Source organism: Bison bison, unplaced genomic scaffold (genome assembly GCF_000754665.1).
Source record: "Bison bison bison isolate TAMUID 2011002044 unplaced genomic scaffold, Bison_UMD1.0 scf7180017864177, whole genome shotgun sequence".
NCBI lineage: Eukaryota > Metazoa > Chordata > Mammalia > Artiodactyla > Bovidae > Bison > Bison bison.
This window is the reverse complement of record NW_011494749.1, coordinates 660,169-681,529: the sequence shown is the minus strand read 5'-3', so window position 1 is coordinate 681,529 and position 21,361 is coordinate 660,169. Positions and strand designations below refer to the sequence as shown.

Here is a 21,361-nt window from a genome sequence, read left to right as displayed (position 1 = left end):
CACCTGATGCGAAGAACTGACTCATCTGAAAAGACCCTGATGCTGGGAAAGATTGAAGGTGGGAGAAGAAGGGGATGACAGAGGATGAGATGGTTGGATGGCGTCACCTACTCAATGGACATGAGTTTGAGTAAACTCTGGGAGTTGGTGATGGACAGGGATGCCTGGCATGCTGCAGTCTGTGGGGTCACAAAGAGTTGGATATGACTGAGCGACTGAACTGAACTGAACTGAAGGTTCTGGCCTGTGCTGAAATGAGATAGTTGGCATCCGACTAGTAACATATTTTGCAAGCCTACAAACAAACAAAATATGTCAAATAACACTTGGGCAATATATTCACTTGGCAAAAAAAAAATACTTCAAAAAATAAATTTGAAAACTCAATTCTTTTGAATACCCATCCAAGCATGAGCTAATTCAGCCCCTGAGTTTTTCCTGCAACTGGATATTATGTTTCCTTTAAATTTAATGGCTTCCTTGGTGGCTCAGGTGCCTGCAATACAGGAGGCTTGGATTCAGTCCCTGGGTCAGGAAGATCCCCTGGAGAAGGGAATGGCTACCCACTCCAGTATTCTTTCTTGCCTGGAGAATTCCACGGACAGAGGAACCTGGCAGGCTACAATCCATGGGGTCACAAAGAGTCAGACATGACTGAGTGACTAACACACACTTGAATTTAATACTAATTTAATACTGATGTTAATATCACTGAGGGGCTTCCCAGGTGGCGCTTGTGGTAAAGAACCCACCTGCCAGTGTAGGAGACACAAGAGACTCGGATTAGATCCCTGGGTCAAGAAAATCCCCTGGAGAAGGGCATGGCAACCCACTCCGGTGTTCTCGCCTGGAGAATCCCCATGGACAGGGTAGCCTGGAGGGCTACAGCTCATAGAGTCACAAAGAGTTGGACACAACTGAAGCGACTTAGCACGCACACACACCAGTAAAGCCTCATGCAATGAAAGTTTGTGAGTTAGAAGAGGAAGAAGTGTCTGTTTGCTGACCTTAAAGAAAAAGAACCTGGGGGAAAACCTCAAGCTCTTTGGTGGTGTTTTCCTGAGAATGATTCCCACATGTTGGCCAAATCAGATGTGGAAAATTGTGACATTTCTCACAATGTTCCTGGGAACCCATCTTCGCCAAAGAAAACAGAATTAAAAAATCTGAAATATCTTACTGTTGTCAGAGTTTAAAACAGACCATTGCTGCTGGACCAGATACAAAGGGCTTGACAATAATTTGTCAAATTTCAACCATTAAGATCTTTAGAATTTTTTCTTGTTAACAGGATAATTGTTTTTCCGTAACTAGCTAGTAATGTTGGCTTTCTTCGTCCAGTGATTTTTTTTTTCTTTTAAAGAAATAAACTTTAGTGTCTTTTACTTATCACAAAAATCTTTTATGATCATAAGGAAAACTTGGAAAAATAGCGAAACGTACATGAAAAGTAAAAGCATCTGTGATCACATGAAAAAAGGACTATTCTCAACATACGGAGGTATTTCTTTCAGTGTTTTCAGGGTTGTCAATATACTTTGTACAGGTATGAGATATTGTGTATACACATTTAGATCTTGCTTTTTCACTTAAAACCACCATTTCCCCCGACATTATTTTTTTAGAATCATGGGATTTTTACAGCTGTGTAGTTCTCATTTGTCCTTCTTTAACAGAGACAAATAATTGAAGCTGCCTGGGAATTAGGGCAACTCATGGTGGTGTGGCTGAGAGGAGATGACAGGGGCGGGGAGCAGCTGAAGGAACAAGAGCTGCCGGCCAGCCTGGCAGACAGGAGTAAAAAGGCTGGGAGCAGCTCTTCCCAGACTGTGAGCTGGCTCCGGTTCTGGCCCTGTTGTCACATCACCTTTCTGTATTACCTCACTTCCCTTCTCTAGACCTTATGGGCTTGTAGAAATTCTGGTTTCTGCAGGAAGCCAAATCTTTCCACAGTTTCACTGCCTCTCTTTGTGAGTTCCTGGTCTTCTTTCCATGGAATCCCAGAGCAGCTGGAGCCTGCCTTAGGAGAGAAGAGGGGTCAGGGTGATGATGAACAGAGGGCAGGGGCGCCATAGGCCTGGGTCCAAAGCAGCTTGCTGAGTGCTTGACAAATTCATGGAAAACATTTCACTCCTCGTTAGTCGCAAATCTCAGAGTGTTTTGTGACTGGAATTAATTCGACATGTAATTCCCTTGAGTTGGACAGAGCCCAGCCACCTTACCAAATGCTGTTAGATACTGTTTTTCTTTAAAATGACTGTTCATAGAATAATTATAGATGCATTGAACATTTCCATAGACCTTAGATAATTGGTAAGAGAGCATTTCCTGTGGTCCACTTCCCTGTTTTCAGAGGTAGTGTGTTATAAAAAAATTTTTTAGCTGTCATTTTCTATGAAGGCAAAAGTAACACAAGTATTTGGAGTGCAGTGGAAACATAAATTTTAACCTTAGAAAAAAGTTGAATAATCCATTTTCCCTTTGGTTAAAACAAAGTTATTTTCATTTGGAAAAAATGATACACTTTATATATATTTTACCACAATAAAAAAAAAAAAAAGCTAAACTATGGTCTTTTTTTTTTTTAACATTAACCATGCTAAAACTCTGAAAATAAAATTATTTTCCTTTATATGTATATATATATATACACACACACACACACATTATAATTAAGAAAAGCTGTTTCTGAGCTTATTCAAATGAAAGATATGGTTGGCTAGACAATTTAATGGCATAATAACTTTATAGAAAATCTTAGGTAATGTCTGAAAAGACTACTTTCTGGATTTAGACCTATAGTATAGAATTTAGCTATTGTTTTGCTTTACACAAAATAGCTGATTTGCTCAAACTAAACAAAATAATTGTTGTTTAGTCACTAATTTGTCCAACTCTTCTGCAACCCCATGGACTGCAGCCTGCCAGGCACCTCTTTCCATGGGATTTCCCAGGCAAGAATACTGGAGTGGGTTGCCATTTCCTTCTCCAGGGGATCTTCCCGGCCCAGGGATTGAACCTGCATCTCCTGCCTTGACAGGCGGATTCTTTAGCACTGAGTCACCAGGAAAGCCCATATAACTTGACTATATTATAGCCAGCCTATATTATAATTCCTTGCTATTTCTGCTAGCAGAATGTTTGCTCTGTTGATCAAAGATATATTGGCCCATGATTATGGCTGTTCAGACTTATTATAACCATGTTCTGTAATACTTCTAGATTTATGTTTGTTTTTTATTGTAAAATAACATAAAATTCACCATTTTAGCCATTTTTAAGTATACAGTTCAGTGACATTCAGTATTATTCACATTGTTTTGGCACCATCACCACCACCCCTCTCCAGAGCGTTTCATCTTCCCAGATTGAACCTGTACCCATTAAACAATAACTTCCTACTTCCCCCTCTTCCAGCCCTTGGCAACTACCATTCTAGTTTCTGTCTCTATGATTTGACTACTCTCGCTACTTCATGTAAATGAAATCATCCTTTTGGGTCTAGTTTATTTCACTCAGCATAATGTCTTCAAGATTCATCCATGTTGTAACATATGTCAAAATTTCCTTCCTTTTTAAGGCTGAATAATATTTCATTGTATTCATTTACCACATTTTGTTCAGCTGTTAACCCACTGATGAACATTTGGGTCATTTCCACTCTTGCAATCGTGAATAACGCTGCTATGGACATTGGTGTACAAATACCTGTTTGAGTCCCTGATGTCAAAACACCCAGAAGTGGAATTGCTGGATCCTCCTATAATTTTTTGAGGAACAACTGTGCTGCTTTCCACACTGTCTACTCTGCTGTTTTATATTCCCATTGGCAGTGCCCCAGGGTTTCAATTTCTCTCTATTCTTTCCAACACTTATTATTTTCTGGATTTTTAAAATTTTTTATTGTAGCTATCCTAATGGGCAAGAAGTGGTATCTCATTGTGGTTTTGATTTGCATATCTCTAATGATAATACTGAACATCTTTTCCTGTGTTTATTGGCCATATGTATGTCTTTAAATACAGAAATATGTATATGAGTTCTTTGCCCATTTTTAAATTGGGTTGTTTGTTGTTGCTGAGTTTAGAGTTATGTTTGATATACATGAACATGAGCATGTGTGCGTATGGTCATGGTGGTGGAGTGTGTGGTGGCCTGGAGTGAGGCAGCAAGGCCTTTCAGAGAGGTAGCAGGGTACAAGCAGAAAACCATGTGGCTCTGGGTCTAAATACCAGCTCTACAGTTCACTAGCTCTATGAGTCTGTGCCTCAGATTTCTAATCCATAGAAATGCCATCGTAACATTTTCCAGGAAGTCTTGTTGGGTTAGGAGGAAATAAGCTAGGTAGACTCCAGGCAGGGTCCATCAGTAAATGTTTTCTTCTGCCTCACCACATTGTTGTATTGTTGCTGCTGCTGTGATGATTATTTTTGCTTTCCTTCTGTGGAACACACAGCACAACTGAATCTAAACATGGCACTGTTGGATCCAATTGCACGTTATGTGAACTGGGTTGTTATTAGTTCAAATAAGAAGTTTGGTTGTAACACTTAAATATTGCTAGGAAAAAGCACTGGAATAAATAAGGCTATAATTTTGGCATATTTTTCTTAGAAAATTGCTATGTTTTTTTTCTTATAGTGTTTCTCTTAGAAAATACATTTCAGTATAGTAGGGTTTCAAATGGTAATTATTTTGAGTCTTTTTTTTTTTTTTGAAAGATATTTTTATTTCTTTAGGACGTTTTCTATTGTCCTTGTTTTGGATCTTTCAAAACCTAATGACCTTTGGCCCACCATGGAAAATCTGTTGCAAGCCACAAAACTTAACATAGATAAAGTGATCATGAAACTGGGGAAGAAGAATTCTAAAGCAGCTTCTGAAATGAGACAGAAGATGTGGAGCAATATGCAGAAGGACCATCCCGTGAGTTGCTGCTGGGATTATTCTTGGAATTCTTAGCCCCACACATAGTTAAAGATAACATCACAAACAATTTCTTTAGATTTTTATGCATGAGTTGAAATTCACTTGATGTGGATGAACCTGTTCACTGGAAAATTACAGCAATTTAATAAAACCTCAGAGCAAAACAAGGAAAAAGATTTCATATGTCTTCTCGTTAGACATCTACCGTGATTGTTATGGCATATTACACCAATCAAAAGGAACAGAGTTTTAAAGTAGTAGTTTGATACTGATTTTATAATCTCTGTGAAATGAAGATACAAAACCAGGTTGTACAAATGTCACCTAGCAAAGACCAGAAAAGGATACAGTTTTAAGCAAGGAATAGAGTTTCAACAGCCTTTACTGTCATTCTATACATTCATTAATTGTCTGTCACATAATCAGTATCTTTTTATCATCTGATAATTAAATTATCAAGTTGAATATGGTAACACAAGTCTTTTATGTACAATCAGGAATGTCATCATCTAGAAAACTAAGAAAGGTATTTTATATTGCCCAAAGTTTATATGAGTGTTTTACAAAAGGAATATCAAACAAAACTGGTAATTATGGTTCCTGTATATGCAGTATAAATGTTATTATGCTGCTGCTGCTGCTAAAGTGCTTCAGTTGTGTCTGACTCTGTGCGACCCCATAGACGGCAGCCCACCAGGCTCCCCCATCCCTGGGATTCTCCTGGCAAGAACACTGGAGTGGGTTGCCATTTCCTTGTCCAATGCATGAAAGTGAAAAGTGAAAGTGAAGGCACTCAGTCGTGTCTGACTCTTAGCGACCCCATGACTGCAGCCCACCAGGCTCCTCCATCCATGGGATTTTCCAGGCATGAGTACTGGAGTGGAGTGCCATTGCCTTCTCCAAATGTTATTATAACAAACAGTTAATACAAATAACTTAAAAAAAAACAGGAAGGCAACATATAAGAAAATAAAAGAACAGAACATGAAGAATAAATATGGTAGTTTAGGGAACTGTCATTTCTAGTTTTATGCTTGAGAAATGTAGCTTCGCAGATTAAATATTGGAGCAACCTCTGTCAAGCCGACAATGTTAACACTGTGGGCAGATTTGAACTGACCTAAGTCATAGAAATTGCTGAATACATAGTAGTAAACAATTACAGTGAATCAATGAAATATGTTTGTTAACAGGATCGTGAATTACTTGACCCATTTCCAATTCCTCTGGTCATAATCGGAAGTAAATACGATATTTTTCAGGTGAGCTCTTCCACTTCTAGTTGAGCTTGTGGTACACACTTGTCTAGCCTTTATAGGAGAGAAACAAATGTAATAATGAAATGAGAAAAATGACTCGGGGCAGGGGAGAAGTCAAGGAGTCACACATCTTAAAGATTTTGGAAAAGGGAAAGAGAAAATAGGTGAAGAACAGTAAATACAGTGGAATGATGGGGATAAGGCAGAAGATTTAGAAACTGAATCCAGTCCAGTCACCAAGGGACAGGACTTATGTCCCAACTTTTAAATTGAAGAAAGTAGAAAATTGGTTTCTTCTTATCTTTGCTTGTCAGAGAATCCTTGGGGTATTCCACTTGATAAAATGTGTGCTTGTATCTAAATTCTACTGGGCTAAGCGTTTAAACAAGGAAAGATCTGACAGTGTAGCTCTAGAAGGCTGCAGCTATTGCTCAGCTTCTACAGAACCAAATGCCAAAGTAATGGAATCCTACTCAAGGTACATTTCAAAAAATAAAGAAGAAAGAATCTATTTCTGTATTTAATAATTTGTACTTTTCTGCTACAGATACTAGTTCTCTTAACTTTTTTCTTTTTAATAACATACGTCTTTAGGATTTTGACTCTGAGAAGAGGAAGGTAATATGCAAGACACTTCGATTTGTTGCACATTATTATGGAGCATCATTAATGGTTTGTATGTTTCCTATCCTTTGGGTTTGGACAGTAACAAATTTGGAAAGATTACCAACTTGGTGCAGAATAATGAATGCCGATGCTTTTACTAATGCTTGTCATTCTCTCCTTTCCATTACCATTGCCCTCAAAGCCTCTTGTTACAGAGCATTCATAATTTATTTCTGGAACACACTGCTAGATAGCCTACCATTTGCTTGAAGTGAAAGTTCTACATTTTTAATAGCCATAAATCCCCATCTGTCTTAGAGATAAATTGGTTATTTATCTATTCATCTTTTAGTTTTCCATTAAGAATTAGAATCTATATTCACTTAAAAAAGACTAACAATTTTTTTTTTTTTTCAAAAAAGCTTTAAAAATGCTATTTGTTGTAGAGGTTAAAAATAATGAACTTGGGAGTCATGCTGCCTGGATTCAAATCTCAGGGCAACCATTTACTAGAAAAGGGGTCTCAGATAAGTCACTTAACCTCACTGAAGCCTTAGTCTCCTCCAGGGTAAAATGGACAAAAATAGTCCTACCTTCATAGGGTTGTTGTGAGGGTTAGTAGCAGGAATATACCTGAAACCCTGAAACCCTTAGCACAGGGCCTGACACAAATCTCAATAAAGGCTGGTTCTTGTAACTGCTAGCATTATCTCTTCCACAGCAGGACCAAATGTTGCTAGATATCCTCTAATGCAATAAAATATAAAAGCATGTTTATTTCTTTAAAAATTCCTCCCATTTGAACGCTCTCTTTTGCCCTCTAAAGCAAAGTGCTCAGAGGAACCTGTAGACAACATGGCCTAGTCCCCAGCTTTCATGGCTAATATATTAAGACTGAAAGTAACAAGTATGATCTGTATTTAAAATTCTTATACTTTCCAGAATACTCCAAATACATTTTATTATGTATTTTCTTAAAAATCATCACCTTTTATGTGTGTACTGTATCTACCTACTTGCATATTAGGTTGACAAAGTATTTTGGAAATATTCTTTTCTAAAAAATATTTTTCATATTTTTTTCCATTATGGTTTATTACAGGATAGTGAATATAGTTCCCTGTACTGTACAATAGGACCTTGTTTATCCATTCTGTATATAATAGTTTGCATCTGCTATTTCCAAACTCGCAATCCAACTTTCCCTCACCCTCTCTACTCTGCCTTGGCAACCACGGAAATATTCTTTACTGTTTTGAAAAGATATGGAGAATTCAAACTAGCTTACTCATTCAGGGTACAGAAGCAAAGATCATGGATCTTATAGTTTCTTACTTTCGCTTCTAGATAAAGCTCCACATTTACTTCTGTTTAGTTAGCTGAGGAAAATCCCTCTCTTTGTTTAGAAACAGATTACATTTTGATGATCCATCAGTGCCCAGTCTGGTCTTATCAGTAAGAATGTAATAACAGATGAAGTCAGATCAACCCAGGCCACAGCAGACCTGCAATTAATCATGGCTCTCAAGACCCTAGAAGTCCAGGGACTGGGGAAAGGATCTGAGAATCTTTCATCTCAGCTGTCAGTAAATCAGAGGTTGGCTTTAGAAAAGCACTCTGGACCACCATGGAAACCATACAGCTTTTCTAGCTTCCCAAATCAAGGAGAGCGGCCAGAGCTAACAAGGCCCCACCTTTCAGTTTCGCTTCCACTCTGACCCTCGAGTCCAGACTTTGGTACTTTCTGCTTTCCAAGGTTCAATGATATGCAGCAGTTTTGTTTTGTTTTTTTAAACATAGTTTATCCTTTGTAATTCAGTCAAGAATACTAATTCAGTAATAAGAGCAATCTGATCAAGTTAATTAAAAAGAGAAAAACATTGGTAAGTAGGACCAGATTCAGTGGAGAGACCCCAGGATGATAGGGAACTTAAAATTATGATATATGAGGAACAGCATAAAATGATATTCTGGCATTTGGAATGTGATAACAGTCTTTAAATATTTGAAGGACTGATCCACGGGAAAGGGGTTAAATGTATGCTTTCTTAGAGTCAAGAATAAGGAATCAATGGGGTTTAGTTCAAATTAAGAAATTTCTAATACTGCCATTATCTGAAAATGGAATGAGTTGCTTTTGGAGATCATGAATTCCCAGGCATTGAGTTCATAAGTAGAACTCTACATATATTTGTGGAGGATATTTTCGAGGCAACTGATGCAGCAGATAGGGGTAGGGATGGGGTTGAATTAGAAAAACTTCTCATGTCCTCCCAGCCCTGCAGTCCTATGAAATACACTTGTGATGAGGTTTTTTTTCCTCACCATATAGGGAACATAACAGAGAATACAATGATGATGATAAAAAGTTGTGTTTTTAAAATTCAACTGAAGTTTTCATATTAGAATATTGTCTCAATAGAAGCATAAAATAGTTTCAATTTTTAAAGTGTATCAAATCTTATATAGTCACATGAGTGTTCTCCCTTGAATAGCTTCCCCCTGGGAAGTTAAGTGTTCGTCGCTCAGTCCGACTCTTTGGGATCTCATGGACTGTAGCCCGCCAGGTTCCTCTGTCTGTGGAATTTTCCAGACAAGAATACTGGAGTGGGTTGCCATTCCCTTCTCCAGAGGATCTTCCCAATCCAGGAATTGAACCCAGGTCTTCTACATTGCAGGCAGATTCTTTACCTTCTGAGCTACCAGGGAGGCCCTTTCCCTGGGAGCCTGTTCTTAATCTGAAAAGTGAAAGTGAAACTCAGTTGTGTCTGAATCTTTGTGACCCCCCATGGACTGTGGAATTCTCCAGGCCAGAATACTGGAGTGAATAGTCTTTCCCTTCTCCAGGGTATCTTCCCAACCTAGGGATAAAACCCAGGTCTTGAACGAATCTTATTCTGAACACTGAACTTTTTACCTTATAATTACATTTCATTTTGGTTCAAGATTGTTTTTCCTACTTTCATACATCTTAGTCATTCTGAATTGGCTGGGTGACCTTTGTATTTCCAAACATTCAAAATTAGTCTTAAAAGGTTTTGTAGGGTAGCCATATGTCCTGGTTTTCATCTGATTTCTCAGCTTAATGATTAATAGTACCCATGCAGTTTCATTCTTCTAAAATATTCTGGTTATGATCACTTGGTTATAGACCACCACTGAGAATAGTCAGTAGCCTACTTTGCAAACTTTAAAGGCAAGTCTGAAGAGAAGTTTTAAAGTTGTTTTAGTGAGTATCAGTATTGTTAGACTAGTCTGCAGCTCCCACATTAACTGCTTTGAGGACAACAGTATGCGTTTGGATGGAAAAGTTATTTATGATACATACCTCCTATTTTTTAACCAACCAGATTGCATTTTGGTGATGATTACAGTCCATTTGTGGGAGTAGCTGAAATGATCAGTGCATAAACACAAGTACATACAATAAATATATCGTGCACTCATGAAATTTGAAGAGTGAGTTAAAACAAATTTATCGAGATTTCTTTCTTTTCCTTTATTCGGGTTTTGTTTTGTTTACTCAAACAGGAGATTTTGTTGGGCAAATAAATAGTAATTCTCTCTGCAGTCTGTACTTGTTGAAAGCCATGTTTATTTTACCTCTTTCTGTGATTTGAAAGCTGAGCATGTAATTTATTGTCCTGATTTTTTTCTTTTTAGTTTACCAGTAAATCAGAAGCTCTATTACTAAAAATACGTGGAGTTATTAACCAATTGGCATTTGGCATCAACAAAAGGTAGCATTAAAATATTTTTTAATATCTTTTTACTTTTTATTTTGTATTCTCTCATCTGATTATTGTTCTCACAAATCTCTTGTTTCTTGACTGGGAAAAATGCCTCAGATGACTGTTCTTAGATAATTTCATATTATCTCTTGCTTCTTATATTATTTAAATATTTATCATATTTTACAACTAAAATGTTATATAGTAGTTGGAAACTAGAATAAAATAATCATACTATTATGCTTGTTTCCTTGATCCTGTTACTTCCTTTCCCCTTATTTTAGTAGCTTTCCCACTGTTATCACTATTTTATATTAGAAATGGAATTGATCATTTTAGTAAGTATTTTTCTTAACCTTGCTATCTTTCTTGGTTTTGATTTGAGGTAATTTGGGTCTTTTTTTCTCCTATAATATCTTTATTAGAGCTATACTTTATTTTTTGAATTGGTTAAGTTAATAATCATTCACTTATTTTGAGAAATGCTCTCATAGGGGCTAGATATAAAACTTGGCTCTTGTATTTACAGTAGGGAATGGCAGGATATTTGATTGCTAAACTAAATTAGATTCTTTTTTCTTCTTATCCGTGTAGCAAATCAATATGTGTGGATCAGAATAAACCTCTGTTTATCACAGCAGGATTGGATTCTTTAAGTCAGATAGGTTGGTGAACTTATTAAGATTGTTCCATTTGTTTTAATTGCTTATTGATTTTATCCTACTGCCTGTTCACTTCATCTCCAACATCTCCTAACCCTAACCATGGTTTCTGGTTTCATTATTATTGTCGTCATGTCTTGTGTATTTATTTGTATACATTGTATTGATGCAGAATGCATCACATTGACATATTTGTGATGAAAGGGATGTTGGCATATGAGCAACTGATTTCTGATCTCTATACCACTAAAAAAAAATTGCATGTACTTTCTTTCCCTCACTGATTTCCAGGTACTTTTAAATTTTAGCTCCTTGGGTTTAAAAGAAAATCAGAAGGATAGAGTAGTCAGGAAATGCAAAGCTATATATTATAAGCAATGATGAAAAATATAAGAAATTCAAGTGTTGGAATAACTCAAAAGAACACAGTTGCATTAACTAGGTATGGCTTAATTTTTTGTTATGTAAATACTTCATCTAATGGGATGTTGGTATGTTTCCTATACTTATCCCTAGACTCACGAAGCAGAAGAAATTTCAAGAGTTTATGTGGTCAAGCTCCCTGTCTTCTCACAGAAGTAATCTCATTGTAGAGATTTTGGGGCCTAGCACCTCTGTACTCTGGGGTTGGCATAGTTTGGTTTTAACACCAATGGACAGTGGTTTTCTTTTTTCCCACCCCTCATTACTCTTACATGCTGAAGTTGACTTCAAATGTAGAGATCTTTGTCATGGGATTATAGATTGAATTGGAATGAAAAGAACAGAGGTGTTAATGAGTGATTATAAAGACTGATTTTTATAATTATAATTATTATAATTGCCAACTTAATTTCATTAGCAGTGAGAATCACTGTGTGTAATGATAGAAATGCTGATGGAAATCTTTTGCCCCTGTAAGTAGTCAGAGGTCAGAAAAAGGTCGAAAAATACTGAATTTAAAAAATCATGGAGCTTGGACCTCATCAAAGTTAAAAACTTTTGCTCTTAAAGGCCATGTGAAAAGAATAAAAAGATATGCTACAATCTGGGAGAAATTTCGAACTACATGCTTTACAAAGGACTAGTATCTTGAATATATAACAGTAAAAAAAAATCCAATTCGAAAATATGTAAAAGATATGGCCAGATATTTTCATTACGGATATACAATAATGGCAAATAAGCACATGAAAAGATATTTAATACATTTTTTTACATGAAGGAAATGCAAATTGAAACTACATTGAGATATTACCACACACTTACCAGAATAGTTAAAATATAGTGGTAACACCAAGTGCTGGTGAGAGGATGTGGAGAAATTGGATCACTCATACATTGCTGGCAGGAATGTAAAATAGACACTCTTTTTCTTTTGAATTTTTTATTTTGTATTCTGGAGGAAGGCATGACAACCCCCTCCAGTATTCCTTCTTGGAAAATCACGTGGACGGAGGAGCCTGGTGGGCTGCAGTCCATGGGGTCACAACGAGTTGTACATGACTGAAGTGACTTAACATACATTAACTGCCTTTTGTATTGGAGCATAGCTGATTAACAGTGTTGTGGCAGTTTCAGGTGAACAGCAAAGGGACTCAGCCATACATGTATCCATTCTCCCCCAAGCCCCACTCCCATCCAGGCTGCCACATGACATTGAGCAGAGTTCCACGTACTAGACCATAGGTCCTTTTGGTTATCCATTTTAGATATAGCAGTGTGTACATGACCTTCCCAAACTCCCCAACTCTCCCCTTCCCCCAGCAATCATAAGTTCATTCTCTAAGTCTGTGAGTCTTTCTGTTTTGTAAGTTCATTTGCATTATTTCTTTTTAGATTCCACAGATAAGGGATATCATACAATATTTCTCCCTCTCTGACTTACTTTACTCAGAATGACGACACTCTCTAGGTCCATCCATGTTGCTGCAAATGGCATTATTTCATTCTTTTTAGTGGCTGAGTAATATTCCATTGTAAATATATATACACCACATCTTTATCCATCCCTCTGTTGATGGACATTAGGTTGCTTCCAGGTCTGGGCTTTTATAAACAGTGCTGCAGTGAACACTGGGGTGCATGTATCCTTTCAGATCATGTTTTTCTCCAGATAAATGCCCAGGAGCAGGACTGCAGGGTCATATGATAGCTTTTTTTTAGTTTTTTAAGGAACCTCCATAGCAGCTGGTCAACCACTCTTGAAAACAGTTTGATGGTTTCTTATAGAACTAATCATATAGCTACCATATGACCTAGAAATTGCACTATTTGACATTTATTTGAGAGAAATGAAAATGTATGTTCACATAAAAATCTGTACATAGATGTTCATGATATGTTTATTTGTAATAGCCCAAAAGTGGAAACAACCCAGACATCATTCAACAGGTAAATGGATAAACTGTGGTATATCCATACCATGGAATACTTACTACTCAGCAATGAAAAGGAACAAACTATTGATATATACAGCAACTTGGTTTACTCTCCAGAGAATTATACTGAATTTTAAAAGCCGATCAGAAAATGTTACATACAGTTCTATTTATATAAAATTCTGGAATGAAGAAATTTTAGAAATGTAGGAAAGATTAATGGTTGTCAGAGGTTAGGGACAGAACTGTAGGCTGGGAGGGAGGGAGGGAGAGGGATTGAGAAGGAGGTGGGTTTGGTTATAAAAGAGCAACACGAGGGATCTTCCTGGGAATGAAACTGTTCAGTGTCTTGACTGTGGTCAGGGATACATGAGCCTACAAAGGTGATAAACTTGTGTACAGCTTAACACACACACACACAAGTGAGGACAAGGAGGAAATTTGGGAAATCTGGGTAAGAGTGGTGGGTGTGATCACTATCTTAGCCACCAAAGTCGTAAGGAGGCCCTGAAAGATAGAGTGAAACAGTGAGCAATGTAGATGCTAGCATAGAAAGAATGAGATATCTCAGACTATGCATTGAAAAATGTCCAAGAAGTGGCAGCATATTTTCAAATTTTTCACGTTAATTTTTAAGTTATACCAGGCAATACATATATGATCAAGTTTAATATTCCATTTTCTATACATGTGAATGTGGTACAGAAAAAAGACGACTTGTTTTAATACAGTTGTATTATTCTGTGTCATCTTGAAGTTTTCCTTTTTTACTCAATACACCTTAGTGCTTTCTCCATATTAACGCGGCACATAGGTCTGTCTGGGACTTTGGCTGCTGGAGAGTGTTCCAGAGCATGGCTACGCATAGGAATTTAGTTCACTGTACCTCTATTGATGGACATTTCAGCTGAGGCCATTTTTTCACTAATACAAATAATGCGGCTCTGTGAAATCCTTAATGTGTGTATGCAGGTATTTCTAAGATAAACACTCAAACTAGAATTTCTGGGTAATAGGATGTGATCTTTTTTTGTATTTTAATAGTATTTACTGGTGCCATATTACCCTCCAGTATAGCTGTCACAATTTGCATTCTATTCAACAGCCCATAAGAACATCTGTTTCCTTAAACATTCACAAACACATGAGAATGTCATATTTTCTATTTTTCCTGAGCATCTACTTAAGTGCATGGAAAGAGAATTACAATTTACTCATTACTCTGGCTCCTCTCCCTCTGGTACTAGAATCTGTCCCAGTGGCCTTGTTACACTGGGTTGAGGTAAATTTTAATGGTGATTATAGAAGAAAAGGAAATGAGTGATCTAAGATTTAAGTATCATCTGTTTTATTGATAGTAATAGTTTATAATGTTTTAGTCAATGCAGTCATTTGAATTAAAACTTCCAATTCTAGGACCCCCTCCTCTTCCTGATAATGACATTGGAAAGCTTCATGCCCGTTCACCAATGGAACTGTGGAAAAAAGTGTATGAAAAGCTCTTTCCACCAAAGGTATCTATTTCTCATTCTTTTAAAGCAAGAATTTTCAGCACTATTCAACAGTTGGGCTTCCCCTTGTGGCTCAGCTGGTAAAGTATCCGCCTGCAATGCGGGAGACCTGGGTTTGATCCCTGGGCTGGGAAGATCCCCTGGAGAAGGGAAAGGCTACCCACTCCAGTATTCTAGCCTGGAGAATTCTATGAACCGAATAGTCCATGGGGTTGCAAAGAGTCTGACATGACTGAGCAACTTTCGCCTTTTCGCTTTTGCTGTTATTCATCAGTTATTGGGAAATGTTCAAACAGGCCTATTATAGTAACTTTGTTTTCTACTTACTCAAATCAGTTAAACACTTGCTTAAAATCTACTGTCTGTCTGACCCCGTGGGGCTGAAACAATGGGTAAGACACTTTTCTCACTCTGCTTCCAAACAGAGCTCTTTCTGGTTGTTAGAGAAGGGAGAAACAGTATCCAAGAGGGAGAGAGAACCTGGGGAATTTGAATTGGCCTTCAGTGTTGATGAAGGCTCAAAAGATCAGCCTTCACTGGCTGCCCAAGAAACAGGAACTTGGCTTGTGAGGTAGATGATGGTCATTGAAGGTTTTTGGTTATGAGCATGAAGTGACTTAACAAATTGTGATTTCAGAGTATCAACACACTAAAAGATGTCAAGGACCCTGCAAAAGACCCTCAATATGCTGAAAGTGAAGTTGATGAGATGAGAATTCAGAAGGATCAGGTATTATCCTCAACATTTATTTCATCTTGAGTTTTATCACAGAAATAGAATTCCATAAATTTTTCTCAACTTATTTACTTAACTTTTTCCTTTCAAAATTATTTAAATAGTATATCTTCACTATTTATATATATATAAATTCTGATATGCATAAAGAAGGAACTAAAGATCACATAACATTCTACCACCCAGAGATGACTTAGTGTTCACATATGCTTTTTGGACTTTCCAGTATACTTTATGTGGAAGATGGGTAGTGATTCTTACCTTGCTGTTGGGAAGACACTTCCATAATATTCTTTTATTTGTGGGATTATTAGAAGGTTTTGTTTTTTATTAGGACATTTAGATATATCCATACTTTTCTTGGTGGCTCAGACGGTAAAGAATCTGCCTGCAATGTGGCAGACCTAGGTTCGATCCCTGGGTTGGGAAGATCCCCTGGAGGAGGGCGTGGCAACTGATTCCAGTATTCTTGCCTGAAGAATCCCCATGGACAGAGGAACCTGGCAGGTACAGTCCATGGGATTGCAAAGAGATGGACATGACTGAGCGACTAAGCACAGCGCACACATGCTTTTCTCATATCAGAAAGATTAAGGACTGCCTAATCTGAAAGCACATACTTGACAAAACCCAGGAACTCTCAGGAAAGTGATTAAAAGTGGAGACTGCTTTCCATATATGTGCCAGATAGCACCATTTGTGATACACAGCCTGATATAAGAATGTAAGAGTTGGTACATTTTTATCATGATCCAATATTGAGATTTTCCTGGATCTCCTTTTAGTTTGATAAAGCGAGTCATTGTGAAGAATATAACCTTATATAATAAGCACAGTAAATGAAACGCCCTGACCACCTCTCAGGTGGGATTTGTAGAGCTGTATAACTGTTGCTAGGATAAGCTGAACACAACCACCCACTGTGAGCAGGGACCAGGGCCTTTTGTTTTCTCAGCAGTTGCCTTTTACCTTCTGGGGCCCTAGAATAAGTAAGCAAAACATTTTAAGTACAGAAGACTTCTGAAAAACATGTCATGAATACTTAGAGGGTATTATAGCTGTAGCAAAATGAGAGGCATGTTGCAGGAACACTAAAATGACCTCATGTAACCCTTACTGTGTTTTGCAGCTTGGCTATAGAGATTAGTTGGAAGTCATCTCTGAATTAATATTTATCTAGGAGTTAGTGACTAACTGCCATTGTTGATAAGATTATCTGTTTATATTATACAGTGATCCCTTTTATACATTTATTATTAAAGGGCAGGAGTATTTCTGAGCATCTTAAGGTTTCACATTCAAATCCATCATCCCTAACTGACCTAAAACCATATGAGTTTTGAGTAGAACTGGAAAGCAGCCCCACAATACCTGTATCGTTCTTCCCTTGTACCTCACTAATTACCACATTCTCTGGACAAACTTTTTTTTAGACTCACTTGAAAAGTTATAATGTCCGAATTTTGCCTCTGAAGCAGTTTCATTCATGGTCTTTTAGTAGATGAATTGATTTTAGTTTGCACATGTAGTACCCACCTCTGCTTTAAAAGTCATGCTAATGATTAGCAGTTGATACTCAATTATTTTATACATGTTCACTTCCATCCACAACTTTATATATTCTTTCACGTTCTTCCAAAGCCGTTTCAGGGGCTTACATTGTTTCCAGTTGTCTACTGATAAACACAGAAGCTGATTTATGTGTGAGAAAACTCTCTGTAGATTAATTTTGAAAAACCCCTATCTCCTACTAAACATTTAACAATACATTTTCATTTTTTATATGGGCAAGATAGTCAATGCCACTTTTATTAACATAGCCTACAAAAGAATTCATCTGCTGTAGGTGAAAATCTAGTCTACAGCTCTTTCTAAAAACACTGCCTTCTTGATCTTTTAATGATTATTGCTATGCTAACATTTTTCAGTGAAAACAGCATTATAATCTTTAGATTTGATTTGCCTATTAGAAGAAGAATAGCCATCTAAAAGGAATGTCTCATTCAAGGCTTTCCATAATCACACAAAATTACGTCCCTACCTAAAAGCAACTGGTAACTACTTGACGTCTGTACTGTGTGCTGTGTGTCTGCCCTTCAACCCAAACAGTTACTGATTCTTGTCCTTCCTAGGAAGAAAGATGACATCTTATTTCACTGAAAATAATCCAGTGGCATATGAGTGGAGGGCTGGCCCTCGGTCTGTCCGAGTCCAGACGTGATCCTCCATATGACTCCCTCCCATCCCCAAAAGTCTCATTATTAGTGGCTTAAATAATCAGGCATCAAACAAAAAGTGTGGTACCCTTAAGCTTTGGCAATGAAATCAGAGCATGCCACTTCTAAGATAGGCTAATTCATGAGTCCCGTTCAGTTCCTCTAATACTGAGCCTTTAAAAAAGCCCAAGTCATGTAGAATCATCAGGCAAGAAAGATGTGTCCCTTTAAACCACACTTTACTTAAACCATACTTCCATTACATTATCCTGCCAGTGAAAGGGGAGGTACTGAGACACAGTATTCCATAATGCTTTAAGTTCTTGATAGTAGAACATGTCATTTATGATCACTGTCCAGAATCCCTTTTGCTCCCAGTCCCCACTGATGCATGAAGATCCTCACAGAGACTGAAATTAGTCCCCCTGGTTTGAGGATCAACCTTAAGACCCCTTTTCACCTTTTCTGCAGACTAAATGTCTTTCCTAATTAGCTCTCTTTTGTCAGACTTGACATGGGCACCAGAAAATAGTTCCTTGGTATTTACTATTTTTTAAAAGTCTTCCAGTTTTAAAGCACTCCTGATTTTAAGGGAGTCAAGTATAGAAAGCACTTGCTGAATCCTTCTACCTCTTTTCTATATTTTTATTGTCAAAGCAAAAAAAAAAAATGGAAAAGGTTTGGGTAAACAGTTATTTTTAAGGTCTTCTTGGTTCAACCATACATATACATTTTGAATCCCCGTTTTCAAAAAACTCTATTTATAATCCCTAGGCCTATAATTTAAACACAGACACACACTGATTGATTTACATTGATTGATTTACATGTTGGGGGGAAATGTTTTTACTGTCCTCGATTGAAGATGGTGTTTTAAGCATTATATATATTTATATTTGAAAACTTTAGAAGCTTTTAAGAAGCAGGGTGGAAACCCTTTTTGGTTTTGCTTTCTCTTTTAAAGTGACTCTCTAGAGTGGCCACGAAGAACTGTAGTGCAAAGAGAGCCCTCTTAGTTGCTGTTCCTTTAAAACATCATCACATAATGCTGAGGTCGCATGAGAGCAGTACTAAAGATCTAGTGAACACAGTGAGTTCTGTATCACGCCAGTTACTCTCCATCCTCCTCCTGGTGTAGCTGGGGGACCAGCCCAGTTCTGTCACTTTACAGCTTACAGAAGGGAGAAACTACAAGCACAGCATCTCAGAGCAATGCCCTCACCATTACCATTGGTAAAAAAAAAAATAATAATTCAGCACTTCCAATTAAAGGCAAAGTTTGTGGTAACTGATTATTGTTTATTCTTTATGAGCTAACAATCCTTGAAACCATAAGTTACAGGTAAGATAACTGGTGAACTGAGTTAATGTCATTAAAATTAAACCAAGCTATAAAGACTACTTTGGAGTTAATACTATGGAAAAAATTTTCTTCAAAGTCATTATAGTGTTTTGAAACTTTCAACATTTAAATTTTAATGACTTAGAATATATGTACGAAAGAGATCATCTGCCATTTTTCTGAAAATGAGAGTGCAGTTTTCTTTTCCTGGCAACTATGAACTTCAGTTACATTAGGCAAAGGGCAGGGATTGCCTTATCTTGCAGAGTAACCACTTTTTGCTTATCTGAAACAATGATACACTTTGTACACTTAGACACTGAACAACATGGAAGAAGCCAAAAGACAATCCCCTTAGATGGTCCCTTTTGCATGTTAGTTGTCTCATGCAGGTTTTCCCACCTCCACTCAAGTTTATCTTTGTTTTATGAATTGTAAAAGTAACATATACTCAATGGTGAAAAAATCCAAGACACAGAAGTATATAATATAGAAAATGGGAGTGTCCTGCCCTCTCTCCACCTAGCTGCCTTTCTCATTTGGCACATACAGCACTATTATTTTTGTTGGCTGCCTACAAAGTCAGGTGTCAGTGAGCACTGAGGTATTTAATCAGTCCTTACCGTGAGATATCTAAGCCATTTCCGATTGCATGCCAGTAGACAGTGCAGTGAATATCCTTCTGCTCTTCTCTATTGTACTATATGATGGATGTCTAAAGGTATAATGACTGGGTCAAAGGATATGTACATTTTAAATATTGATACTTTGCTAACTTCAACCACAATTTGACAAGAGTTGAACAGCAAATGTTTAAAAATAAGATCATTTTTGTATTCTTAAAGCATCCATGAATGTGAAAGTCATTCAGTCATGTCTGACTCTTTGTGACCCCATGGACTATACAGTGCATGGAATTCCTCAAGCCAGCATACTGCAGTGGGTAGCTGTTCCTTCTTCAAGGGATCTCCCAATCCAGGAATCAAACCCAGGTCTCCCGCATTGCAGGCATATTCTGTACCAGCTGAGTCACCAGGGGAGCCCAAAGCATGCATATAACAATGCCTAATTTTGTTACTTGAAAAACAATGTGTATGCACTATTTAGAATATAATTTTGTCTAAAATTTTAATTCATCTCCAAGTGCTACTTAGGCTACATAGATACTCTGAAGACTACATTTCTAGAAGATACATCCCGAGTATAGTCATTTATAAAGTAGTTGTCAAGAAATTTTGAGAGTGATAATACTTTTATAAAGGATACACTGTTAAGGCAAAAATGCTAAGGCAGTTTTAAGGCTCCTAGTTTAAATTTTAAAGTTTTTTACTAGTAAAACATGTTTTTGTTTTAGGAACTGGAACAGTACAAAAGAAGTTCTTCCAAGTCTTGGAAACAAATTGAGCTTGATTCCTGAACCTAATTCAACTGTAATGTAACCTCTTTCTTCTTTTCCAAATACAAGTAATATTTTATTAGTTAATATTACAGTAATAAGGGGGGAAAGTTTAGATGTGTAATTTATTAAAGGAAAAGTGGAATTGTTTGTCTTAGTGCAACTCCTGAGATATTTTTAAGTCTCTTAAAAAAATTGTATAATTACATGTAATATTTTTTAAATAAAAAGAATCTTTTGGGACCTACCTTTAACCTGTTTTTAAGTAGTGTATACTTGGTTCAGCATCTATAAGTTTCTGCTCATGTTTTCAGGAATATGAAATTGGGAGCATTTAGTAACAGTTGTAGGTATAAGGTTAAGCATTTATATTAGACACGTCCTTCTCTAAGGCATTCTCAGCTATGTCTGGTAGGAAAGTGGAATTGGGGTCACTTTCACAGGTATCATCATTTTACTCTAATGGTGAGGCATGAGAAGCATCTAAAGTATTTATTTAAAAGGCACATACCTGAGGAGCAGTTAGGATGGTGGTGTGGTAGGATGTGAAGCTCCCCTTTTCCCACAAATGCAAAAATACATCTACATGTGGAAGGGTTCTTACAGAATATCT

General features: G+C 37.1%; 1 protein-coding gene across 1 annotated transcript in view; it reads left to right on the top strand.

The window, feature by feature from the left end:
• Nucleotides 1–20,995, top strand: part of DYNC2LI1 (dynein, cytoplasmic 2, light intermediate chain 1) — a 38,209-nt gene extending 17,214 nt beyond the window's left edge. The window contains exons 6-13 of the mRNA XM_010842308.1: nt 4,740–4,926; nt 6,123–6,191; nt 6,783–6,860; nt 10,458–10,534; nt 11,120–11,190; nt 14,964–15,061; nt 15,696–15,788; nt 20,707–20,995. Of these exons, the coding sequence (XP_010840610.1) occupies nt 4,740–4,926; nt 6,123–6,191; nt 6,783–6,860; nt 10,458–10,534; nt 11,120–11,190; nt 14,964–15,061; nt 15,696–15,788; nt 20,707–20,769 (736 nt within the window). The 3' untranslated portion in view covers nt 20,770–20,995. The remainder of the gene's footprint in view (nt 1–4,739; nt 4,927–6,122; nt 6,192–6,782; nt 6,861–10,457; nt 10,535–11,119; nt 11,191–14,963; nt 15,062–15,695; nt 15,789–20,706) is intronic.
• Nucleotides 20,996–21,361: the final 366 nt, after the last annotated feature.